The sequence below is a fragment of the Zonotrichia albicollis genome, chromosome 10 (assembly GCF_047830755.1).
Source record: "Zonotrichia albicollis isolate bZonAlb1 chromosome 10, bZonAlb1.hap1, whole genome shotgun sequence".
NCBI classification, from domain to species: Eukaryota; Metazoa; Chordata; class Aves; order Passeriformes; family Passerellidae; genus Zonotrichia; species Zonotrichia albicollis.
In genome coordinates this window covers 1456410-1483065 of record NC_133828.1, presented here as the reverse complement: position 1 = coordinate 1483065, position 26656 = coordinate 1456410, and the positions used below count along the sequence as shown (strand labels likewise).

At 47.4% G+C, this 26656-nt stretch overlaps 1 protein-coding gene across 3 annotated transcripts; it reads right to left on the bottom strand.

Moving 5' to 3' along the window:
- Positions 1 to 124: 124 nt before the first annotated feature.
- STAM2 (signal transducing adaptor molecule 2) lies at positions 125 to 23142 on the bottom strand. Of its 3 annotated transcripts, XM_074547788.1 has the most exons (15): positions 22977 to 23107; positions 22550 to 22760; positions 17021 to 17105; positions 15261 to 15336; positions 13918 to 14013; positions 10623 to 10769; positions 9768 to 9837; positions 9242 to 9428; positions 8524 to 8618; positions 8088 to 8170; positions 7834 to 7921; positions 7385 to 7439; positions 5865 to 6018; positions 3574 to 3731; positions 125 to 2758 (listed from the first exon to the last, which is right to left on the bottom strand). In XM_074547788.1, the coding sequence occupies exons 3-15, from the start codon at positions 17056 to 17058 to the stop codon at positions 2566 to 2568; spliced, it is 1440 nt and encodes a 479-aa protein (XP_074403889.1). In that variant the 5' UTR covers positions 17059 to 17105; positions 22550 to 22760; positions 22977 to 23107; the 3' UTR covers positions 125 to 2565. The 3 variants fall into 3 exon arrangements, with proteins under 3 accessions (XP_074403889.1, XP_074403887.1, XP_074403888.1); XM_074547786.1 differs by lacking the exon at positions 22550 to 22760 and having other exon boundaries at positions 22977 to 23142; XM_074547787.1 differs by lacking the exon at positions 22550 to 22760 and having other exon boundaries at positions 8088 to 8167; positions 22977 to 23142.
- Positions 23143 to 26656: the final 3514 nt, after the last annotated feature.

Here is a 26656-nt window from a genome sequence, read left to right as displayed (position 1 = left end):
TAAAAACAAGGGAAGAAAATCATCTTGATCTCAGGCAATGACCCCTGAGAGAGGCCACAGAGTCCCACAAGCCCAGGCCATCCCCACCAACCCCTGCAGCACAAAGAACACACAGGAGCACGTGGAAGGTTTCAATAATCTGATTTTTACCATTATTTCTGGAGCCAATTGGAGAGACAAAGCGTGGCTGACATCAGGTGACAGAGCACAAGCCCTCAGAGCACTCTGGGGTGACAAACTGAACAGACACAACAGGTCCCCAGCTGACACCAAAGGAAATGGATCTCACAGTGACACTTAACACCCATGAAACAAATACACCACGTGGAAAGTCTCCTTAGAAAGGTTCCTATGTTAAGGGTTTGTATGAAAAAGCAGGAGTTCTCCACCCTGAATTCCTGATAGAAAACAGCAGGTAGAAACCTAAGGTAGAAATCTGGAGTTAGAGAAATCCTTTGGCAGCATGTTCAGTTACAATCAGGCCTTAAAAATAAATATGATCATGTCTAGAAGTATGAAGAGAAACACCAACCCCCTCTAAATACACTGGTTTAATAATAATTAAATTATTTTACACTATCTACAAGTTGCATATCACAGAGTTAGGAGTAGAAGAGGTGACAGAAGGACAAATCCTGCTTTTATAAAAGTTCAGGCATGTGTGGAGCTGTGTAGAAAATCTCAGACAAATGAGTATATACATTATTTATACTTAACAATTAACATCATCAAATCACATCTGGCTGGCTCAATTGAAGATTTCTCTTGGCCCAAAGCTCAGAATCCAAAAAAACCACCAATTTAAATTTCCTAACAAACATTGATAGCAACATGAGCAAGGTTTAGTTCTACCCCAAACCAACTTGGAACAAAGTAAACTCTGACAAATAAAAGCTCCAAACAATAAGAATTTGGAACAGCAGCATTGAAATCCATTCATTTCCTCAGAAGACACAAGGAACAAGTTACCAGAACACTTCAGTATTGCCACGTGTGTTATTTGTACTGAGCTACTTCCAGGGCAAGGATCAAGACAAATTAATGTCCAAAGGAAAGACAAAATCCTCCTTCCAATTGCACACATTTCAATAAAAAGTGATTCAAAGAGCACTTTTTGCATGAGCACGAGGCTGCAAATATAAGATAGCAAATAATTAAATATAAGGAGGTGCTGAGTGGAGGGTGGGTTGGGTTTGGTCACTCAGCAGCCTGGGAGTTCCAGTATGGGATGAAGTTTAGACATCAAAAATGCTTATTGAGACATCTGGGAGCTTCCTGCATTTAATGGGAATCTTTTTATCAGTCATTTGCTTCCATTATTTCCCCAAACCACGGGTTATCCCTTAGCAGAGATGGTTAAAAGCAGGATAAATGTGCCCATGCTCCAGTGAGGAGCTAAACAGGAGGATGAAGTGATTTTGTTGTTCTGCAGCTGAAACAAGATAAAGAAGGAATTCCCACATTCCCAAAGGATAATCCAGCTCGTGTGCTGGCTTGGACCAACCCCACCCTTCAAAAAGTGCATCAGGGAAGGAATTCTTGGATTCCTTTTCTGCCTGGCTCCGAGGCAATGCCTCCTGCAGGGAAAGGCCCAATGGCACCCCAGCCATGGATGGCCTCAAACCCCCTTCCCCAGAGCTGCTCTGGGCTCAGGGCTGCCTCACACACGGCCACAGGGCAGAGAGAGCAAATCCAGGGAGGCAAAGCCCCTGGTGCCATCAGGAGGGTTCCTGTTCCCCCTGCAAAGGGAGCAGACCCTCAGAGGCCTCAGCAGCTTCAGGCACTCTCCAGCCCCTCCTTTCCCACCAGCAATCCCAATGCTCCTTCACTCCTACATCCAGCCAGAAAGGGAAACTGAAGAGAGATGCTGTGAGTTCCTGGCTCAGCCCTTGGATCCACCTGGAGCATCCCCGGCCTGCCCTTGCCAAGGAGCCTCGTGCTGGCAGTGCCACCTCTGCCAAGACACCGGGCACTTGGAGGAAAACTTCTTTTCCTCAAGCAAAAACACAACAATCCTCTGTGATTTCCAAACAGAGGCAGCACTGTTAAACCCCTCCTTTTCTCCTGTTTCCACAGGGATGTGGTTCTGAGGGCAGAGGTTCCTCCTGCAGCTGGAGCCAGGGAGCCCTCGGATTGTGCGTGTCCTTCAGGAAGGGGACTCCGGAGTGCAGAGGGTCCCTAAAGCCACTGGGACACCAGGATTACAGAAGACACCAGAGGAGGCAAAGCAACAGCATCTCAGCATCCTCAAGCTTCCAGAAACACATTGCAAAGAGAATTATTTTGGGCCAATCTTTCAAAGATTCACAAGTGACGTTTCCTGAAAGCGCAGGGAAAGAGAGAAAAAAAAAAAAAAAGGACTCGGAGGAACAGGGAATTATTTTAAACCATCCCCTAATCTAGTTCAGGATGCAAAAATGCAAATAACCATCAGAGCTGGTGCCTATTTTTACCCTGCACCAGCCTAACGCAGCGAGCTGGGCTGTTGGAGAGAAGATGGACTCGGATATCCACGGCAGGGACTCCCAAAGGCTGCCGAGCTCGGAGCTCCTCGGTGCCAGCTGTTCACAGCAGGGGCTGCTGATGGAAACCGGGCTGCTGCTGCTGGAGCAGGGAGGCAGCGGGCAGTGCCACGGGGTAAGCAGCTCCTGGGTTGCTCTGGAACGCTGCCATGTCCACGCCCATCTGGTGCTGGGGGAAGGCGGCGGTGCCGGGGACGCTCGGGAAGGGCGGCGGCAGCGCGGGCTCGGGGCCGGGGCTGCGGGGACACAACACCAACCACGCTCACAGCGACACAGGGGACACCCCAGCATCGAGGGCACCCCCAAAACAGGCTGGGAGCCCCCAAAAGATGTACATTTGACCAAAACGGTCACTTTGGAAGCAATTTCATGTTTTGCCGGTTGCAAAAATCCAGTTTTTGACATGCACGCTCTCAACTGCAACCAGCTCTGGCCTTGCACTTTCCCTCCTGTCACTCCTCCATGTTAATCAACAGTTTCCCAGGAATTCCATACTTTTCATGCCTCTAACATGGCAGTTTTTTTGCACAAAGAAACATTTTCACCCTCAAAATTCTTTCAGCATCTCAATAATTCTACTACGTAACTTTTCCTTTTCCACTTACTCTTGCTCTTCAACTTACTCTTGCTCTTCACCTTACTCTTACTCTTCAACTTACTCTTGCTCTTCAACTTACTCTTGCTCTTCAACTTACTCTTGCTCTTCAACTTACTCTTGCTCTTCAACTTACTCTTACTCTTCACCTTACTCTTACTCTTCAACTTACTCTTGCTCTTCAACTTACTCCTACTATTTAATTTTCAGTCTTGGGTGCTGAGTGCTTAAAGCCAAGATCAGAGGTTCCTTTTCAACCTTTCTTAAAACCTTCCTGGGGAACCTCCTTGTGCAGGATCAGTTTTACCCAGAATAATATTCTCATTGCACCCTGGTTTGCTAAAATTGGTATTTTCCGATTTCTCTCCAAAATGACGCGTCGCTAAATGTAAATGCCACGAGAAGGTGCAAAGTGGCAAAATTCCCCCCAGGAAGAAGAAATGGCTGGGTCCATACCTTAAATAAGCAGCTGGAGGTGGCTGAGGGGCTGCAGAGTTGAGGCTCTGGGGCAGGGGCCTCACCTGGGCCACCTGCTCGGGGGCCAGGCTGTACCCTGGGGACACGGACACCCCCTGGACCATGTAGGTGCCACTGCCAGGCTGCACAGGAAACGACTGCAAAGCAAAGCACAGCCAGCAGGTTTGGTGCTCAGCGAGCTCTGGAGTGAACCCACTGCTGTGGTGTGTTCTTAAGTTTGTTAGTTTGCTCCCCCCATTTTCTGTATTAAATGGTTTCTTCCTTTCCCAGGACCCTGTCAGTTAAGTTGCTATAGAAATGAAACTGCTCCTCCCCTGGTTTCTCTTATAAAGTGAAAGTGCCTCCTCCTTAGGCTCAGTCAATCACCCCTTTTCTCCTCCCAGGTTTCGAGAATTTTCTTTTCTCTGGGAGTTATGGTTGGCTGTAGCCCCGGAGCCCCTCCTATGATTTATAACAGTTGGTTACTTTGGTATATCAATTATGTTTCACACCTCCAAATATGTATTTCTATTGGATAGCCGGGTTTCCCTGCCTTCTTCCCCCCTTTTCCCTTAAAACCCTCTCCTGCCCCCTGTTCGGGGCCATTTGCTGGGTGTTTCCCTGTGGGATCTCAGCACCTCAGCACTGAGGTGCCACCGAGAGCACCCTTGGGGGGCTCGGGAGTCCTGGAATGTTCCAGAAGTGTCTGGTGGCTGCACTTTGATCCTACACAGGAGACGACACCTGTATGAGGACAGGAGGGTTTCACCGGGGTGAATGGTGAAGGGATCAGTTAATTAGAGAGTGAAACACAGGGTTTAGGATTTCTGTACAGGGGGGTTTAGAGGAGTAAGATGGAGGAATTGGGGCGTGTCCTGTCCTTCTTCTTCTTCTTCTTCTCCTCCATCTTCTTTGGTGATGGTGGCACTTTGGGATTGGTCATTACTGAAAGTGCACCGGGCAATAAGGGTGAAAGGTATTGGGGAAAAATGATAAATATTGTACACGTAACTTTGGGTATAAAGATAGGTGACCGCCCGGAGGGCAGCACAGTGTGCTCATGGCTGGCTGCTGAGCAGAGCTCTGTTGGGCCGAGAGAAAATCTTTTAGATAAACAATTAATAAACATAAAAACCGAAAGAAGAACTGAAGCCTCTTCTCGTCCTTTGATACGCGGGCTGCCCCAAGGCCACCCCGGGCCTTTCCAGGCCCTTCAAACAGCCGCAAAAACCCGACATTTCCCCTCCTCGTTGGTTCTTCTGTAACAAACCCACAGTTTACCCCCAGCAAGTGGTTGCCTCCTAATTCATCTCTCACCGCGCTGCTCCGAGCTATCCCCCAGCTCAGCCCGAGGCCAGGACGCTGAGGGGGGCTGGATTCAGATGCACAGGGGCCCTGGCCTTCACCCCTCACCAGCCAGCCGGATCCAGGGCCGTGGTCGCCCCCGCGCAACCCACCAGAATATTCTACAGCTGGAAAGCAAAGCTGCACTCTCTGCCAATTCTGCTTGAAATAATGCAAGATTCCCTCCAAATTCAGGTGCCACCTGAATAAACAGGTTTGTCCCAAATAAAGCCCAGCATTATCCTGCATTCCTAAGCACCAGGCTTGGGAGGAAACAGCAAACTCCAGCTGCCTTTTGGCTTAAATTACTTTGTAACCTCCAAATATAATGAATTTTCCATCGTTACTGGAGTTAAGGACACGGAATTACTTTTAACTGACATATTTTCAGATCTAGCAGTTGCCATGGCAACTATTCTTTTCCCACTGAACAATTAACATGAAAGTAAAATTCATTTCAAGTAAAAACCCTCATTCTGTGCTTTTTGAAAATCTCTCCTTCCCCTCCATGTTTATTCCTTAAGCCATCATTAGGGCCAGTGTAAAACAGTTTGGTGCACAAATACCACGTGTTTAGAACTGCTACAAAAGGTTCATTTTTCTAAGGGCAAAAGGAGCTAAAAGCAGAAGTGTTTCTATATTTAGCAAAAAATACACTTGGGATTAATAGAGTGATATCCCAGTTCCCTCCCATCCCCACCATGAGATAAGAAGGGAACATTTCACTTGGAGATTGACATGACTCACAGCAAGAATCCCACCAGGCTGCTGCAACACCCAATCCCAACTGCAAGCAATGAATTATGGAAGGGATCTGCTGGAATTTTCAACAGTGGCCAAGCAAAACCTTCTGTTCCAGTGCATAAATCCCAATTTCTGGCAGAGGCAATGTCAGATTGCTGTGATTGTTTCACAGCAGGGAATGTGCAGATCCCAGGGACACTGACCTGCACAGAGAGCCCGGAGGAGGTGGCTGGGAATTGTGCAGGGTGCTGCAGTTTGGAGTAGGCTGAGTACATGGGGCTCTCATTCATCAGTTTGTTGTAGAGCTCCAGAGCTTCCAGAACCTTCACGTTCAGCTCGGATAACTCGGAATGTTTCCTGTCCAAGACAAAGGGAGAGGGCACTGGGACATCCTGCAGATGGGTAAGATGCTTCTCATCTTACATGGGGAGGAAAGACCAGTGCTGCAGGAAATGTGCAAGAAAAATAAACCCCTGAAAGGTAAATGGTCATTTTCTAACCCATTAATATTGAAAAATTGCTGTTGTGTGAGTGGAAGGAGAATCCAAGAGCTGCACAATCACTGCTGGCACCAAACCAGCAACTCCCAGGTGGAATTCCCTGCTCTTTTCACCCTCAAATATCCCCAGCAGTCACAGAACCATGGAATGGTTTGGGATGGAAGGGATCTTACAAGATTTCATTCCAACCTTCTGCCATGGGCACCTCCCAGTGTCCCGAATTTCAGCTGAATCCCAAAATTCCCGAATGGTTTGGGTGGGAAGGAGCTTAAATCCCATCCAGTGCCACCCTGCCATGGCAGGGACATCTCCCAGTGCCCCAGGGTGCTCCAGCCTGGCCTGGGCACTGCCAGGGATCCAGGGGCAATCCCAGCCCAGGCAGGAATTCCCAGTTCCCAGTGTCCCATCCATCCCTGCCCTCTGGCACTGGGAGCCATTCCCTGGCTCCTGTCCCTCCATCCCTTGTCCCCAGCCCCTCTCAGCTCTCCTGGAGCCCCTTCAGGCCCTGCCAGGGGCTCTGAGCTCTGCCTGGAGCCTTCCCTTCTCCAGCCATCATCCACAATTCCATGTGCTGCTCTGGCCCAGCATCAGGATTTGGGAGGCACCATGGGGAGAAGGCAGGAAGGGGTAAGAAAAGGAGATTTTGGAACAATGATTTTGCTGCATTTTGTCCCCAGAGAGAATCCCCAGTTCTTGGAGCTTCTCCGTGGCCTCCTCAGGACTCGCTCCAGAGCTTCTCTGTGCCAGGGCCTGCCCACCCTCCCAGCCTGGAATTCCCAATTCCCAACAATTCCCAGTGTCCCATCCATCCCTGCCCTCTGGCACTGGGAGCCATTCCCTGGCTCCTGTCCCTCCATCCCTTGTCCCCAGTCCCTCTCCATTTTCCTGATCAGCTCCTTCAGGCCCTGGGCAGCCAAACCTGAGGAGGGAAAGGTGAGGAAAACCTGGAATAATCCCCAACAAACTGAAAATTCCAACCCCTGGACAGGCTGGAGAAGGCTACACAAAATCCCAAAGTAAAAATCCCATGAGCTGTGCAGGGAATTTTGGGAGAGCAGCAATCAAATCTCAGTGCACACACTCAGAACTTGATATTTCAGCATTAAAAAATAAAGTTGTTACATTTTTCTTGCAAGGTTTTCTAGCTCAGGAGATGAAAGCACCACGGAAATCTCATTAAACCTGCCCAATCTGAAGGAAATGAGTGAATAAATTGTGCTCACCTATCTATCTCCTCTAGTTTTTCATCTATCATTGGACCCATCTGTTGGCAGATATCTGTGAAGACAAAGTGTTGAGGCAGTTGATGTCTTGCACAATGAAATGTTTAAATGCAGCCAGAAATATTTTATCCAGCTACTGTAAAATTATTTTCTTATTTATTTCAGGGTTGGGACTGGTAGATGGATCTGGCAAAGCTCAGGCATTTTACAGAGCTGGGAGTTATGCAAATGACTCTGCTAAACGTGGAGCTGCCTTGGAACTATTAAAAAAATTCAAATTATCCCCAGAGCCCCACACTCCCACGGTGAAATAAGTGTTCTCCAGCACTGCTAGTACAGAGCACAGCTCCCCTAAGCCTAAAATAAACACAAAGAACTCCCAGCTCAATCCACAAAAGGTAATTGTGAGAAGAAGTCATAAAAAAGAGCTCATTTAGTGCTGCAAGTACCTTCTGAGTTGAGAAGATCTGGAGAATCAAGCTTTAAATCCGTGGGATCTATGCTCTGAAGCACCTGCAGTGTTTTATCCATCTTATCCTGAAAGGGAAGCCAAGATGAGGAACTCTGATTTCCCAGCCATGCCAAGATTGGTTTAATATTCAAATAACAGTTCTTTATAAACACAGAATCATCTGCCAACACTCAGCACTGAAGGAATATTAAAATATTCACTTTAATATTTTATTTTAAAGTGGCTTCATACCTCATCGATATAAACTGGCTCAGGTTCTGCTTTCTTAATTTCTTCTGCAGCGTCCTCAGGAACGGAGATTTTATCCACAGCTGCTGCAAGAACAGAGATGAGTTTCTTTTCTCTCTGTTGCTGCCATAACTTCAAACAAACATTTGCTCCTTGTTATTTTTCTGCGTGAAAAAGACACTGTGACATTTGAAATGGCAATTTGCTGGATTTGTAAATATGCTGCTGACAAGGAATTCTGGTGAATCGAACCAAATTTCTGTCACAGAAAATGGTAATAACTTCAAAGAGAAACAGAGACAGAAATTAAGGGGAGTTATGGAATATCTGTGCAGGGTGTCTCTCAGTTCTTTCCTGGGGCTGACAGGGATTATTTTGCTGCTGGGCTAATTAGGATTGCAGCAGCAAGGATCCACCATCACTTCAGCAGGGAACTCACCGGCCTCGGGCTCCACAGACAAGTCAGAGGTGACGAAATTGGAAGGGAACAGCCCCACTCCCCTGTGGTTCTCCCCCTTCCACCAGTTGGCATCGCTGGGGAAACAAAAAGGGTTACACAGCCATTTGGGGCTTTCACTGAAAATCTGAGCTACACAGACACATTTGGTGGGTTTTGACCAAAATCCTGAGATATCTAAAAGAGAACTTGCAGGGATGAGCACAAAGGCAAACAGGGGAGGGAAGGGAGGAAGAGGAGTCAGGGGATCACTGAAAATTGAACACAATCCATCCAATCTTTATATTGATTACTTGCCAGCCCTTTAAAGCTGTATGTATCCCTAGAGGTGTTAACAACAATCATTATTTTAGCTTTTTTAAATCAGTTTTATTCTTGGCAAATCTGATTCTTGCTAGTCAGAGGTTTAACAGCTGCTGGAAACAGATGCAATGTGATGCCAGTGTATTTTCTTATGTCAGACAACCAACTAAGATTTATCTTCCAAACTACAAACTGGATGAAATACTCGAGGTTTTCTCTATTTGAGGTCAGAAACAAGGAATTTGCAAAGATAAAAGGAAGAGAAAGGGATGTGAGGGAGGGCAGAGTGACAATGACATTGCTGTGAGGGGGGAAAAAAGCACCAGAGGAAAAATGTGCTACCCTGAGAGAAACAAGAGTGGTGGAACAAAGTCAGCTCCACCTGAGTGTATTGTACCTGTCATCCAAAACAAAAATAATTTCTCCACTTTTAAAGGTGAGCTCATTGTCCTCGACAGCTTCAAAGTCATACAGAGCTCGCACCTTCCGCAGGCTCGGGGGGTTTGGGGCCGTCTCTGCAGGCGGGTACAGGGATTTGGTCTCCAGCTGCTGCTGCTTCTGCTCTTGCAAGGACAATTCAATGGCTGCAGGTGGGCAGAGAGAACAGAACAGCTTTGAGGGGTTACCCCTGCAGACAGAGCAGTGTGATTGTTTGATTTAACAAAACCAGCATTTATTGCTTTATTTAAACAAGGTGTGTATCTGCTGTAGTGTTGGAGGTTAACATGTAAAATGCTGTGTGATGGGGAGGAAATGTGTCTTACCCCACATCCCAAGGAGGAGGGAAACACCTGGAATCCACAATTCCCAACCCACTGTGGCATTCATTTCAATTCTGTGCAGCAGGAAAACGCCCAAATCCCCATTTCCCATTTTTTAACCAAATTTCTGGAGTCCAACCCAAGGCTGGGACAGCAACTCACCTTTAGCTATATCCTCATCTTCTTTGGATTTACTGGATGAGGAGCCATTCTTAGCAGCACTGGTGGAAGCCTGCAAAGGTGGGACAACAGAGGGACAAGTGACAATGACATCTCCATAATTTGGTATTTTTAAAAATTAGCACCGAGTTGTTCCTGATCAGGTGGATTATGGAATCCTAGAAATAAAAATCACCACCCTTCAGGCTTGTTTCTGTTTTCAGCAGAAAAAAAAAACAAAAAAAGGCAAAATAAATACTGAGATTTAATTGATGTAACTGATTTTATGGACATAATTATTTTAGTCATATTTATTACAGTGAGACCACTCACTTAAATGATTCTTTCCACTTTTATCCTCCCTTCAAGAGAGGAGATGCTGCAGTTGGGAGCTGCTGACTGAAATCCTACAATTCTCCCCAGCAGCACAGTGAAATCATTCCTGGAGTTTTCATTCCCACCAGGAACTGGAATTGGGTGCCAGTGCTCAACTCTCCCATGTTCCTGCCATATGTTTTACACATAGATCAGATTTAGAACTGAAAACATCTTTGTGGAGGGAGGAGGGATTGTAAAAATTAAAAAACTCAGTGTTTGTAAAAGTTAAAAAACCTCTGTGTTTCATATAGAGGGACGTAAGCTTTGTGTGAGGAAATTGTAATTTTAATTTTCAGGACTGAATAACATGGAAATATTTAGAATTATCAATAATAGAAGTCAGGAAAAAACCACCTGCTGTCAGATTGGGCACAACAAAGCAGCAGGAGTGAAAAATAAAGGACTCCAAAGGCAGGAGAACTCCTGGGACAAGGAGGAAAAGGGGATTTGGGGAAGGACAATGGGCCTGGGAGCTCCCACCTGGGACCCTGGGGCAGGGAAGGTGACCCCCTCCTCCTTCAGGGATCTGATGGTTGCAGATATCAAACTGCACTGTGGGTCCTTCTGGAACTCTTCTGACCACTCCACCATCAGGGTTTTTAGCTTTTCACTCACTTTTGGGTGGGCCTGGAAGACAAAATTGGATAAAAGGGATGTTTGAGCCTCAAAATGAACCAAAGGAGCTGTTAGCAAAATTGCTACCAAACCCATTTTACTATAAATACACTTAATTATTAATAATTGTGTAGACTGGGAAGATTTGGGGAGCAGAGTGTAGAATATCTGACCTTTTACACCCTGATCTGATATTGCAGAGAACATGCTGAGAGATTCTCAGTTTTGAGATTTCTGGAGGAATTCAGGCTGCCTACCACACTTAGCCCAAATCTCTGCCTCTCTGTGTTACTCACCCTCCATTTAACCTCAATTTTCTCTTCATTCCTTCTCCAGTGTGTTGTTTTCCACTTCCCAACCACATCAACTGCTCTGGTATGAGCTCCTGGCTTCCCCTACAAGAACTCCTCCAAGAAATCTCTCCCTAGAAGAAATCTTCCAAGAACTCCTCCAAGAAATCCTTCAAGAAATCTTTCCCTCCAAGAACACCTTCCCTACAAGAAATCCTACAAGAAGTCTTTCCCTACAAGAAATCCTTCCCTCCAATAAATCTTTCCCTCTAAGAAATCCTCCAAGAAATCTTTCCCTAGGAGAAATCTTCCAAGAACTCCTCCAAGAAATCTTTTTCTACAAGAATTCCTCCAAGCAATCTTTTCCTACAAGAACTCCTCCAAGAAATCTTTCCCTACAAAAATTCCTCCAAGAGATCTTTCCCTACAAAAATTCCTCCAAGAAATCTCTCCCTAGAAGAAATCTTCTAAGAAATCCTCCAAGAAATCTTTCCCTAGGAGAAATCTTCCAAGATCCTCCAAGAAATCTTTCCCTACAAGAATCCCTCCAAGAAATATTTTCCTACAAGAACTCCTCCAAGAAATCCTCCAAGAAATCTTTCCCTACGAAAATTCCTCCAAGAAATCCTCCAAGAAATCTCTCCCTAGAAGAAATCTTCCAAGAATTCCTCCAAGAAATCCTCCCCTACAAGAACTCCTCCAAGAAATCTTCCCCTACAAGAAATCCTCCAAGGAACCTTTTCCTACCAGAACTCCTCCAAGGAATCTTTCCCTGCCATCCACCTTCTCTGGCCTCTGCAGTTCCTCCTCAGATGCCAGGACAGCTCTGTCCCAGCTGAGACCCTCACAAACCCGTGCCCTGTCTCCCTGAACCAGCTTCCCCACAAAAAGGAATTATCCTTAGGGACAGTTTCTATTCCCAAACTGGAGCTGAGCTGGTAAAAGAAGATGATTTGTTTGGAGTGGGGGCACACCAAGATCAATTCATGGCCTGCCTGGAATTCCTGTGGCTGCCCCAGCTCCTGGCTCTGGGACAGGATTCCCACCCCAAGGAATCAGATGCCAGCGGGGCTGGGCAGTGCCAGGTGCCAGGCTCCAACCTGCATTTCTGAACCAGAAACTGTGCTGGGCTCAGGAGCAGCACAAACACATCTGTCACACTTGGCTGAACTCATTTCCTCATGGAGAAGAGGGAAAAAAGCTCAATTTTATTCATTATTCCTCCAAGAGGGCCTGAGCTGGGGATAAAGGGTCAGTATTTCCCAAGAACATTGTGCTCCAGAAATTGTGCTCCAGAACCCAGCCCTGGGAGGGACCCCAGGGTTCCAGCACATCCCTGGGAGGGATCCCAGGATTCCTGTACAACCCTGGGAGGGATCCCAGGATTCCTGTACAACCCTGGGTGGGATCCCAGGACCCCTGCCCATCCCTGGGTGGGGTTTCTGCCCATCCCTGGGTGGGGTTTCTGCCCATCCCTGGGTGGCATCCCAGCACTCCTGCCCATCCCTGGGAGGGATTCCAAGGTTCCAGGATCCCTTCCCATCTCTGAGTGGGATCCCTGCCCATCCCTGGGAGGGATTCCAGGATTCCTGCCCATCCCTGGATGGGATCCCATCACTCCTGCCCATCCCTGGGATGGATCCCAGGATTCCTGCCCATCCCTGGGTGGGATCCCAGGATTCCAGGACCCCTGTCCACCCCTGGGTGGGATCCCAGCATCCCTGCCCATCCCTGGTGGGATCCCAGGACCCCTGCCCACCCCTGGGTAGAATCCCATCACTCCTGTCCATCCCTGGTGGGATCCCAGGATTTCAGGGTCCCTGCCCATCCCTAGGTGGGATCCCAGCACCCCTGCCCATCCCTGTGAGGGATCCCAGCATCCCTGCCCATCCCTGGTGGGATCCCAGGACCCCTGTCCATCCCTGGTGGGATCCCAGGATCCCTGCCCATCCCTGGGTGGGATCCAGGATTCCAGGACCCCTGCCCATCCCTGGTGGGATCTCAGGATTTCAGGGTCCATGTCCATCCCTGGGTGGGATCCCAGGATTTCAGGATCCCTGCCAATCCCTGGGTGAGATCCCAGGATTTCAGGGTCCCTGCCCATCCCTGGATGGGATCCCAGGATCCCAGGATCCCTGCCCACCCCTGGTTGCTGAGGGTCAGGGAGCCCCAGGATGGACCTGCCCAATGGGAACACAGGCAGCACTCCAGACCTATTTTCCCACAAAAGCCAGAAGCACCAGAGCTGTGAACTCATTTTGCTTCCCAGCAATTTGATTACTTTCCTTAATTGCCTTGCTCAGCCTCTGATGATTGCAGGGATGTGAAAACTCCTTTTTAACCCATCAGGCAGGTTTGTCCCCAAGTGGAGCAGGAATTAGGGAGAAGCTGCTCCTGCTCACCCCATTGCTCAGAGCCACATTTGGAGCCCACAGCTGCCTGAGCACAACCATTCCAGTCTCCTTTTCCTCATTTCCTCACTCAGCATTCCCAGAATCTTTGAAAAGCTAAAAAGGATTGTCTGTAACTTCATCCCTTTCCCTGCACAAATGTATTTCACCTCCTCATCATTTTCCCTTTCACCTCAGCCCAGGAATTTCCTTCAAGCCCAATAAAAACTCTCCTCAAGAAAAGCTGCACTTCTCATGATCAAATTAATGGAGCTTAGGATTTTAATTAAAATTGCTCATGTGATTTTGTAAAAGTGTGAAGGATTATCAGCTGTCAGCTCTTTAACGGATTATTTTTTCAGAGTAAAAATGACACAAATTTCAGTGAAAACACAGAAAATGTGCATTAACTACAACATTAATATGGAGAAATTACCAAAATAATCTTTCCCCAGGAAATCCAGGTTCTAAAGCAATTACCTTGTTGATGATAGCTCGAGCTTCAGTGGCAAAATCCCTGGAGCAAACTTCCAAGTGGAAAATCTTCCCACAGTTTGACACACAGGCTCCTAAAAGCTGACAGCAAAAACACAATTGGGAAAAAATGTACAAATAATCCAAAAGAAGAAGAAAAAAAATGAAAATTTGAAAAAAAAGAGTGCAAATAATCCAAAATTTCAAAAAGCGAAAATAAAAAAGAGAGCAAATAATCCAAAAGAAGAAGAAAAAAAAATGCAAATTTAAAAAATAATCCAAAATTTCAAAAAGTGAAAATAAAAAAGAGAGCAAATAATCCAAAAGAAGAAGAAAAAAAAAAAAAAGCAAATTTAAAAAAAGAGTGCAAATAATCCAAAAGAAGAAGGGAAAAAAATGAAAATTAAAAAAAGAATGCAAATAATCCAAAATTTAAAAAAAAAAAAGGCAAAAATAAAAAAGAGAGCAAATAATCCAAAAGAAGAAGGGAAAAAAATGAAAATTAAAAAAAGAATGCAAATAATCTAAAATTTTAAAAAGTGAAAATAAAGAAGAGAGCAAATAATCCAAAAGAAGAAGGGGAAAAAATGAAAATGAAAAAAAGAATGCAAATAATGCAAAATTTTAAAAAGTGAAAATAAAAGAGAGAGCAAATAATCCAAAAGAAGAAGGAAAAAAATGCAAATTTAAAAAATAATCCAAAATTTCAAAAAGCGAAAATAAAGAAGAGAGCAAATAATCCAAAAGAAGAAGGGGAAAAAATGAAAATTAAAAAAAGAGTGCAAATAATCTAAAATTTTAAAAAGTGAAAATAAAGAAGAGAGCAAATAATCCAAAAGAAGAAGGGGAAAAAATGAAAATTAAAAAAAGAGTGCAAATAATCCAAAATCAGGAAAAAAGTGAAAAATAAAGAGTACAAATAAACCAAAAAAAGGAAAAGAAACTGCAATTAAAAAAAAGTGCAAATTATCCAAACTAAAAGGTAAATCCAGCACGGACATGATTTACTGAGGTTAATCAAGGTGTTAATGAATTGCTCAGTAAATATTGAATTGCTGCATCCCATGAGGTTTTGGGGGGAATTTGGGCATTTACTCACTGTAATTTATATATATAAATATATTATTCTATCATTATTATTATATAATTAATATATATAATTTATATATATAAATTATGTACAATATATAATATTATATAACTATATAATATATAATATAAGATAAAAATATATATATAATATATTTATATATAATTTTATATATACATATATATATAATTTTACATATACATATATATATATATATATATATAAATAATTTATATATAATAAAAAAAATAATACTCACTGTGAGAGCCTGCAGAGCCACGTGGGGAACTTTGTGGTTCATCCTCTTCATGATGGCTTTAAGGCAATCCCTGGCTCTGCAAAGGAGCAGAAATTCTGGGGAAATGGGAGTGACAGGGGCTGGGCAAGGAATGGGCCCAAACTGCACCAGGACTGAACCAAAGTGACACCAAAACTGAGATTATTGGGTGAAAATGGCACCAAAACTGAGATTATTGGGTGAAAATGGCACCAAAACTGAAACTACTGAACAAAAATGTCACCAAACCAGAATCTGTTGAACAAAAAGTCACCAAATCTGAGTTTATTGAACACAAATGTCACCAAACCTGAGCCTATTGGAAGAAAATGTCTCCAAACCTGAAACTACTGAGCAAAAATGGCTCCAAACCTGAACCTCATGAACCAAAATGCCACCAAAGCTGAGCCTATGGAACAAAAATGTCACCAAAGCTGAGCCTATTGAAGAAAATGTCACTGAATCTGAGCCTGCTGAACAAAAATGTCACCAAAGCTGAGATTATTGAGTGAAAATGTCACCAAACCTGAACCTGCTGAACCAAAATGTCACCAAAGCTGAGCCTATGGAACAAAAATGTCACCAAAACTGAGGCTGCAGAATGAAAATGCCACCACAAACCTGAACTCATTGAGCAAAAATGTCACCAAAGCTGAGCCTAATGAACAAAAATGTCACCAAAGCTGAGCCTGATGAAATAAAATGTCACCAAACTTGAACCTGCTGAACAAAAGTTCCACCAAAGTTGAGCTCATTGAACAAAAATGCCACCAAACTGAACCTCTCAGGGCTGGGCAGAGATGTCTGTCTGTCTGTCTGTCTGTCCTCAGTTGCATTGGCAGAAATTCCCTTTTTCCCATTCCCACGTCCATTCCCAAAGCTGCAGCCAGGCAGGAAGGGAAGCAATGAGAAGGAAATGTCCCCAGAAAAGGAGAGGATTCAGTAAATGGGCATTTCATGGAATTCATTCAATAAATGGCAATTTCATGGAATTCACTCAATAAATGGGCATTTCATGGAATTCACTCAATAAATGGGCATTTCATGGAATTCATTCAATAAATGGCAATTTCATGGAATTCACTCAATAAATGGGCATTTCATGGAATTCATTCAATAAATGGGCATTTCATGGAATTCACCCAATAAATGGGCATTTCATGGAATTCAGCTCTTGGGTCCCCTTTCCCTCAGCCTGGGCACACAAAGGGTGCCAAAATTGCTTTCAGCACAACCTGAGGTGAGAGGAGAATGATAAAGAATAATAAAGAATAATAAAGAATAATAAAGAATAATAAAGAATAATAAAGAATAATAAAGAATAATAAAGAATAATAAAGAATAATAAAGAATAATAAAGAGCTTTTCAAATGCTTCTGCTGAGGGGTTTGCAATTGAAATGAGCATTAATGGCTGGCACATCAAAGCCTTCATTAACACTCACATTTGGAACATTTAAGACATGAAATCCTAAAAAAGAAAAGCTGATGCAGCATTTAAAAAATAGTATCACTGCCAGATACTGTTAGCAAAGCACAGAAAAGCCTCTGTGCCAGAAAAACACACTTTTAGTCCTAATATTTTCATTTTATTTCATGTACAAACCATTCAGCAAAGTCAACTCAGTTATGTTAAGTTGTATTTTTATTTAGGGTAGGCAAAAATCTTCATTCTTTTCAAGGGCAGAAAGGAAGAAAATGACACAAAAATGAATTAAAAATATTCCAGCAGCAGTGGCTTACCCATTGGGGGTGCTCCCAACCTTGTCACAGATGTCCATGATCAGCCCCCAGTCCTCGCTGGTGTTGTACTCATTTGTGGCTTTTTCTGCAAAGGAAAAGGAGATTTATTAAATGATTTGTTGCTTCAGTTCAGATTCTATCGATGAAATGTATCCCTAATTAATATTTCATGGAATGATTTGGGTTGGAAGGGAGCTTAAAGCTCATCTAGTCCCGCTCACTCTATAGATTAATTAATGAGGGTTAATGGTATTTATTTGTGCTTTTAAGTTTTTATTAGCCAGCTTATTTAAATCCCAATATAATAAACAGCAAATTCAATATTTGATTGCATTTGCTGCTTCAAGATTAAGCTTTAACCAACTGAACTCCATTTTATTTTGGTTGCTCAGCAGAAGGAAATCTTTTTCCAATATCCCAAATTCCTTTTGTTGCAGATGTAAAAAACATGGAAATTTAGAATTTTGGCCATAATTAATCCTCACAAACTGGAATATTTGCTTCAAGGAAGTAAATAATTAATCCTCACAAACTGGAATATTTACTTCAAGGAAGTGAATATTATTTTGAAACCACAAACCTTCTTCAAAAGTTACCCTAAAAATGATAGAATTGCTACATTTTCTTTTAAGTGCATCAATGTTTTAGGGCATGAACAACAAATTCATGGATGGTGTGGAAAATAAAAGAGTGCCTGCAATTTTAAATACTTTAAAAAAAAAGGAAAATCAAATGAAAACAGCCTCTGGAAGCTGCAGATTCCCTGGACATGCAATCCCTAAGGAGTGAAAAGATTCCCAAGGGTATCCTGAAGTACTTCCCAAGGATCCACTGAAATTTCCCTGAGTGGAAATCACTCAGCTTTAATAATCCCAACTTTCCCATGGCAACAGGGAGGTTTGATGATCACAGGCTACACCAGGAAGAGTTCACCTGAGAATTATGGAATTATTTTGGCTGGAAAAGCCCATGGGGTCCCAGCTGTGCCCATGCCCTGAGTGCCACCTCCAGAATTGCTGGGACACCCCCAGGGATGGGCACTGCAAACCTCCCTGGGCAGCTCCAGTCCCTGAGCCCCCTTTGCATGGGGAAATTCCTGCTGGGCCCACCCTGAGCTGCCCTGGGCCGGCCTGAGGCCGCTCCCTCTGCTCCTGTCCCTGTTCCTGGGATGATCCCAAATCCCCCTGGCTGTGCCCTCCTGGCAGGGCTGTGCAGAGCCACAGGGTGCCCCTGATCCCCCTGATCCCCTGTGTAGCAAACCCCTCAGGTTTAGCCAGGGCCCCTTGGAGAATAGAATGCTGACACAGCGGCAAAGAAGTTTCCTGTCTCCAGGGACATCCGCCTTGTACCTTATCCCTATAGCCATGGAAGGCAATATTGTGTTAAACCCTACCATTGGTCACTTATGGTCACTCTAACACCTTTGCCATTGGTCAGGATTGGATCCAGGCCAAGGGTATAAAAGTAGCATCCTGTACCCCTACTAACTGGGAAGAAGAAGAGCTGAGACCCTTCACAGACCCTACAATAAAGCCATACTCGTGGAACAGCCAGCGTCTTCTGCTTCTCCTCTCTCTACCGTCTGCTGGAGCCTTAGGCCAAGGGAAAAGCTACCTAGCAAGCAAAGCTGAAATCACAAGAGCTGCCTGATCACTGAGAGCTGAATATTCCCTGCTTGCTAGGGCTGACCCGCGGCCTTGGTCTGAGAGCGAGCTGGCTTCTGGCACCCAGTGCCCTTGGGGACTGAGCTCTGGAGCTGGAACAGCTTGCATAGGAAAAGACCAAGCAAGGCTCATTTACCCCTCCATGGCCATCCCAACACAAGCTCAGCCCCAGCACCCCACACTCAGCACTGCTCCCTCCCAGCACTTTCCCACAGGAGCCAATTCCCTCTGTTGGGAGCAGCCACGGGAGCCCAGCTCTGTCCTGCCCAAACTCTCAGGGATCTGGGAGATCTGCAAGTGTCCCTCCCTGCCAGCCTCACAAACTGAGCAGCAGCTGCTCTTCTCCTTCCCTCAGTGCAGGAGCAGTTCTGGAGGGTAACTCCCTCACAGATGCTGAGCCAGAGCAGGAGCAGAGGTGGGAGGATGCATTTTCCAGGAGTTTTTCAGCACAGAGGGAACATAACCTTTAAAAACATGGAATGACTTGTCCTCTGCAGCCCCCTAATTAATGAAGGAACATTGGACCTGAGCTGGCTTTTATGGAAATAATGATAAAAGCAGAATGAGCTGCTTGGGGTGCTGTGATAAAGAATTCCAGGGGCATTTTCCCTGGGGGAGCTCCCTGAGCTGAGCTGCTGTGTGGCTCCAGGGAACACTGCCAGCCCAGGAGAGGGGACAGCACTCACAGCAGCGGCTGGAACGGGCTGGGAATTGTTTGCTGCTCAAATTGCCAAAAGGAGAAAAGATTGGAGAGCTCTGCCCCAAAGCACTGCCACAGCTCCTCCAGGAAAGCAGCTGGGAACTGAGGGAAAGGGAACGAAAGAAAAGAAAGAAGGGGGAAAACGAAAGGGGGAAAAGGAAATGAAAGAAAAGAAAGAAAGGGAGAGGGGGAAAAGGAAAGGGGGAAAAGGAAAGGGGGAAAAGGAAAAGGAGGAAAAGAACAGGGGGAAAAGGGAAAGGGGAGGAAAGGAAATGAAAGAAAAGAAAGAAAGGGAAAGGGGGAAAAGGGAAAGGGGAGGAAAGGAAATGAAAGAAAAGAAAGAAAGGGAAAGGGGGAAAAGGGAAAGGGGGGAAAGGGAAAGGGGGGAAAGGGAAAGGGGGGAAAGGGAAAGGGGGGAAAGGGAAAGGGGGGAAAGGAAAAGGGGGAAAAGGGAAAGGGGGAAAAGGGAAAGGGGGAAAAGGGAAAGGGGGAAAAGAAAAGGGGGAAAAGAAAAGGGGGAAAAGAAAAGGGGGAAAAGAAAAGAGGGAAAAGAAAAGGGAGGAAAGGAAAGGGGGAAAAGGGAAAGGGGGGAAAGGGGGAAAAGGGAAAGGGGGAAAAGGGAAAGGGGGAAAAGGAAGAGGGGGAAAAGGAAGAGGGGGAAAAGGAAGAGGGGGAAAAGGAAAGGGGGAAAAGGAAAAGGGGGAAAAGGGAAAAGGGGGAAAAGGGAAAGGGGGAAAAGGAAAAGGGGGAAAAGGGAAAGGGGGAAAAGGGAAAGGGGGAAAAGGAAAAGGGGGAAAAGGAAAAGGGGGAAAAGGGAAAGGGGGAAAAGGGGAAAAGGGAAAGGGGGAAAAGGAAAAGGGGGAAAAGATTAATACTAGAAAAAGTAAATAAAACCTAAGGGAAATGGAAATTCTTGAGGGCTGGGTTGGGTAGGAAAAGGAAATTCCTTTTTCCCCACAGGTGCTCCAAAAAAGAGCAGCTCTGCATGCAGAGGCAGCTGGATCTGCCCCACTGCTGCAGCCAACAAAAGGCACCAAAACTCCAAACTCAGCACCTCCCCAGAGCATCCAAAAGTGATAATCTGATATCTTCCATGCTCTAATTTACAACAGAATACTAATTTGTTTAAAGCTTCTAATGACAAAGTTTTTCTGGAAAGGGACTTTAAGATTTAGCCCCAATAATTCAAGTTCCTATTGTGTTGCATATGCTAAACTTTAATAAGTGATAATAATAAATTATAACTATAAATATTAAATTATTAAAGGAAAAATACACTGAGTAAAGTTTAAGCAAGCAGAGTCCCATTTTTGAAGTTCTGCAGCCTGGGAGTCCTTGAAGCATTTCAGTTTGTTAAAGAATCTTGCAGAGTTCAAAAAAAATCCACGTGAACAAACACATCAGTTTGAGCCATGTGAAATGTGAGTGTGGTCAAACAGCAAACTGCAGCAGGGAACTGAAATTGGAAGTAAAATAATAAATAAAATAAGAAACCAGCTCAACTGATACTACAAACAAACCAGAGATTGTGTGGCAACAAGAGCACTCAATCTCTTCTACTTTGGCAGGGACAAAAATCCCAGGAATGTTGAATTCTTCTCTTTCCTAGGATCCCAACAAGAAAGCCAAGCGTGGTGTCTCGTTTATTTCCCTGCTTTTTTCAGTGCTGCCACTCAGAACAGGCCTTGTGTAACAAAGAGTGACACTGAGCACGAGTGTAAGAAAGCACAAGTCAGGGCAGGACACAAACCAAAACAACTGAGGCACCGTGCTCACCCCAAGCCCAGGCAGGTTTTGTAATCCCTGAATCACAGAATATCCTGAGCTGGACAAGATCCATGAGGGTGATCCAGCCCAGCACAGCCACCCCAACACTCCCACTGTGGTGGTTCTGGGGAAGCTGCTGGGAAGGAATCCCCAATAAAAGGAGGAAAAGCAGCAGATCTTCCACCATTCCCTGGATCCCTGCAAACCCAGCAGGCACAGAGACACCTCAGACATGCTGGAAAAGCTGGGAAACTTCAGGAGTCAGAGCAAAACAGACACAAACCATTCCCTGATGCTGCTGAGGGAAAGGAGGGAGGGACTGAGGGATCCTTTCCCTGCCAGAGCCGCCAGCCCGGCCACGATGGGGCAGGAGCAGCCAGGGACCCCTGAGCTGCAGAGTGCCCTGTGCCCAGCACGGTCACAGGAGCAATCCCGGGATTATTTTGGGTGGAAAAGCCCTCCAAGGTCACAGAGTCCCAGCTGTGCCCATGCCCACCCTGTTCCCAGCCCTGAGTGCCACCTCCAGAATTGCTGGGACACCCCCAGGGATGGGCACTGCAAACCCCCCTGGGCAGCTCCAGTGCCTGAGCCCCCTTTGCATGGGGAAATTCCTGCTGGGCCCACCCTGAGCTGCCCTGGGCCGGCCTGAGGCCGCTCCCTCTGCTCCTGTCCCTGTTCCCTGGGAGCAGAGCCCGACCCGCCCGGCTGTGCCCTCCTGGCAGGGAATTGCAGAGAGGGAAAAGATTCCTGGGGATCCTCCTGTGCTCCAGGTGAGCCCTGCCCGGCTCCCTCAGGGATTGTGCGGCCCCTGCCCGGCTCCCTCAGGGATTGTGCGGCCCCTGCCCGGCTCCCTCGGGGATTGTGCAGCCCCTGCCCGGCTCCCTCAGGGATTGTGCGGCCCCTGCCCGGCTCCCTCAGGGATTGTGCAGCCCCTGCCCGGCTCCCTCAGGGATTGTGCGGCCCCTGCCCGGCTCCCTCAGGGATTCTGCGGCCCCTGCCCGGCTCCCTCAGGGATTCTGCAGCCCCTGCCCGGCTCCCTCAGGGATTGTGCAGCCCCTGCCCGGCTCCCTCGGCGATTCTCCAGCCCCTGCCCGGCTCCGTTCCCTTCCCGGGTCCCGCTCCAACCCCTCAGGGTCTCCCTTGCCGTGAGGGGAAAACCAAAAATTGGGAGAAAATGTGAAGGGGAAAAAAAGGGTGGAAAGTTCGTGGAAGGCTCTGCTGCAGAGCTTTTCCCTCCTGAATCTTCCTTCTCTCCAGGCTGAGCCCCTTCCCAGCTCCCTCAGGGATTCTCCAGCCCTTTCCCAGCTCCGTTCCTTTCCCCGGCCCCGCTCCAGCCCCTCAGGGTCCCTCCTGTCCCAGCACTGCCCCGGGGCTGTGTCCCACCGGCCTTTTGCCCACCTGGGCACCCCTGGCTCCTGTTCAGCCGCTGGCCCAGCACCTCTCAGGGCCTTTTCCAGCTCTCCAGACACTTCCAGCCCGGAGCGCTCCCAGGGCTGGCTGTGACCCAGAGCAGCGCTCGGCCTCGCTGCCTGCCCAGCTCCGTCCCCATGGCTGCCGCTGCCTCAGGCCAGCCCTGCTTCCGCAGCACCCGGCCAGGGCCGAGCTGAACCTGCCCAGGGAGCCCTCGATCATCCCCCGGATCATCCACCGGGACACCCAACGGGACCGGGCCCGACACCGATCGGGAGAGCGGGGAGGGGAACAGGGAGAGGAAAAGAGGAGAAAAACAACGAGGAGGAAAAGGAAGCGGGAAAAGAGGAGGAAGAGGAGAAGGCAGGGGACGGGAGGCCGCCCTGCCTGCCCTGCACCGGGCCCAGCCGCTCACCCACGTCCTGCTCGAAGGGGTTGGCGGCGAAGAGCGGCATCTCTGCCCGCGGTGCCGCCGCCGCTCGCCCCGCACCGACTGACCCGGCCGGAGCCGCCGCCGCCGCCGCCGCCGCGCCCGCCCCGCCTCGGCCGCCCCGAGAGCCGGGCTGCCCGCCGCGCCTGACCGCCCCGCGCGGCCCGCGCCGCGCCCGCAGCGCCGCGAACCGCCGGGACGAGCGGCCGGGCGGGGAAACAGCGGAGCCGCCACGCGGGCCGGGGGGGAACGGGGCCGGCGGCGACCCCGGGAGCGCGGCGGCGGCGGCAGGCACTGCGAGGGGCAGCCCCGCGGCGAGGGGGCCTCGCGGGGGCGGAGCTGACGGGATGCTGCGTGTACTCGTGACGTCAGGACGGCGCCGTGACGTCACGCGCCGCCATGTCGCGGCGGTGCTGAGGGGTCGCGGTGTCGCTCCGGGCTGTCCCCGGTTGTCCTTTTAATTAACCGCAATTAAATCTTAATTAACCGGAATTAAAGCTGACTGAGGGCTCACATTGAGGGAGTAGTGCGGCTGAGGCGCAGCTGTGGCTGAGGGGATGGCGGGGGGGCGATTCGTCCTGACATCCCAGGAGCAAGAGTTTAAAAACCGAATAAAAACAGTTAACCCTCGGAAGTGCTGAACAGTTTTCCCAGAGGGTGCAGGGAGAAGGGGGTCATGAGGCAGGTCCTGCCTGATTGTTGTCAAACGTGGAATACGTGAAGATTTTCTTCAAGAAGGATGTTATTTGATGTTCTTTGTAGGTTCCGATTAGAACCAACAAGGACGATGGATCCGGTGAGGCAGAGCAGCAGCGAGCGAGCAGGGATGCAGGATTCCTGTTCAGGATTTCCTGTGGCAGTGGATCAGGGAATGCAGGATTCCTGTTCAGGATGATTTCCTGTGGCAGTGGATCAGGGAATGCAGGATTCCTGTTCAGGATGATTTCCTGTGGCAGTGGATGCAGGGAATGCAGGATTCCTGTTCAGGATGATTTCCCCTGGCAGTGGATCAGGGAATGCAGGATTCCTGTTCAGGAGGATTTCCCCTGGCAGTGGATCAGGGAATGCAGGATTCCTGTTCAGGATGATTTCCTGTGGCAGTGGATGCAGGAATGCAGGATTCCTGTTCAGGATTTCCCCTGGCAGTGGATCAGCGAATTCAGAATTCCCAGGCCACAAAGACACCTGGCAGAACCCCAGGGCAAGGAAGATCCCACAAACCCCAATTCAGGAGCTGTGCATAAATCAGAAATCAGCTGTGGCTGGATAAAAGGGAATTCTGGCAGGGGGGATGATCCCACCCTGGGAAACTGTCTGACCCAAAACAGGGGAAGGGAAAGGATTAATTAGCACGAGGAATGAGAGGAGAGAGGATGCTAATTAATAACTGACTGAGAGGACACCAATTAATAACTGGCTGAGGAGATGAGGGATAAGGGCTGTGGTGGCAAACAGGGACATTCCATAGGGAAGGGAGGGATGCACAGATTTTGGGACGTGTGCCCCCCAAAATCCCCGTTCTGGGCACGCCTGAGCAGCAGCTGTCCCCATCCCTGCTGAGGGATCATCAGGAGCTCCAGGTCCCCATTCCTGTGAGGAATAACACAAATCGTTGTAGCATTCCTAAAACTTCCTGTATGAGTCAGGGACATTTCCCTGCTCACTCACCTCCAATTTCAGGGTCACATTCCTTTCCCCAGTTGTAACACCAAAGTGTAGATTCAGAGATACCACAGTTTCACTTGCATGTGTGAAAACAGTCTTTTCTAGCATCTTTTATACAGAATTTTAATTCTGATACTGAAATTAAAAGAAATTGAAGGATACATTTGAAAAATTGGAAATTTTTATTATTAATTCAAATTTGAAGAGCACACTGATCTTCCTTCAAAAATTCAGCGTTTCATTTTTCTCATGATAACAGTTCATATTATTTGAGCATTTTGTACATCAAAACATTGGTTTTTAAATCAGCAGTGATGGCCCGTGGTTATAAAAGCTTCTTTGCCCAGTCTTTTGATTCTGAAATTCCATGAAATCAGCAAGGTTTCATGGAATTTCAGGAAACCTTTGAGCTCAAGGCGTTCAGAGGGATGGGCTGTGGGGATCCAGTGAGTGGATCTCCTGCCTGGCTTTTCCCTTCCCCTCCCGTTTTCCAGGGATTTTTTCCAGGGATTTTTTCCAGGGATTCCGGCTGTCTGCAGGGGGCACAGTTGCCTCACATTCCCGGCCACTCTTTGCCATCCCGATCCTGCCAGATTTTTAAGGCAAAATTTCCCGAGGTCTGAATTCACTAATTGCACCGAAACTTCTAATTTCATGTCATGAATCAGAGCGAGAGCGGCATTAATTGGTTTAATTGCCTTAACAAAAGGAATTATGAAGCCATTGGTGCAGGAAGGCACCAAACGCTGGTGTTGTCTGGCCAAAGTGGGAATTTGGAATGGATCCTGGTTAATTCCAGAGTTTGGGCTTTTAGGAACTCCGCACATCCCATGTGGTCACAGCAGCTGGGCGTGGAAATTTAGGGATGGCTCCTCCATTTCCATCGTTTTGTCACCTCAAATCAAATGACACTTGGCTCTGTGGAGCTTTGCTCCATTCTTTACCTGGATGTGGTGGGAAAATGCATCCAAAAGCACCTGGAAGGGAAGGATTGGGAAGTCTGAGCCTGCCAGCCCAAGCAGTTGTGGAGAACGTTCAGTCCACCTACAGAGCTCCTGCTCTGGGTGACACCACAGCCAAAGCCACAGCACAATTCCCAAAGGAAAAATCCCCCAGGAAATGGAAAAATCCACCAGAATATGGAGAGAAAAAGAAAACATCAGGGCACTGCTATCCCAAGCTGTGGAGGAACAAACCATTCCTTGAGGAGAAGCCAGAAGCAGGAGAGGAGGACAGCAAGATGCTATAAAAACAAGCTGTTCCCAAAGCTGTATTCCAGATTCCGGCTCTGGGAATCTCCTTCCCCCTGAGCAGTCTGTGCCCCGTGTCCCAGCTGTGCACCACCATTAGGCCCAGCTGCCTGCACCGTGTCCCCATCCCTGATGGATGCACGACGTTGGTAGGAAATCCTTGCTCCCCCTCCTCCCTGCCCTGCCCCACATCCGGGGGCCAACCCAGCGTTCCCAGTCCCTTTGTTACACAATGTTGTCATAATATTTAATCTGCAGCCTTGGCCCCGGCAGCAGCTGTTTGAAAGGGCAATTTATATTCCCCAAAGTGCTCTGGAAACCCTCGGGAAGCTCCCAGGAAGCTTTTTCCTGGTGCACAGAAGCAGCTTGTGCAGGCCTCCAGCTTTGTTTTGTGTCTGGCTGGATCCCCTGGATTCCTGCAGCTGCCCTCTCGTTTACTCTGGGGTTTGCTGGATGGAATATTTGTTCCCTGCTTTTCACGCCGCTCTCTCCGTGTGGGAGTCACCAAAATGGATGGAACAGGGGAATGCCCAAAGTGATTCCATGGAAAGCACTCCAAGGATGGAACAGGGGAATGCCCAAAGTGATTCCATGGAAAGCACTCCAAGGATGGAATAGAGGAATGCCCAGAGTGATTCCATGGAAAGCACTCCAAGATGGGAGCAGGAGCTGCTGGGAGGGCCATGTTAGGTGAGAAACTGTTGCAGATTGAAGGCAAGATGTTTTCTATTACCATCTGTATGGCAGTTG

Coding starts and splice junctions, on each gene's coding strand:
- STAM2 (XM_074547786.1), bottom strand. CDS start 23,016: ATGCCGCTCTTCGCCGCCAACCCCTTCGAGCAGGACGTGG. Junction 14,014..15,260: donor TGGCTCTGCAGGCTCTCACA/GTGAGTATTATT, acceptor TTTTGCTGTCAG/CTTTTAGGAGCCTGTGTGTC. Junction 6,019..7,384: donor AAACTAGAGGAGATAGATAG/GTGAGCACAATT, acceptor TGTCTTGGACAG/GAAACATTCCGAGTTATCCG.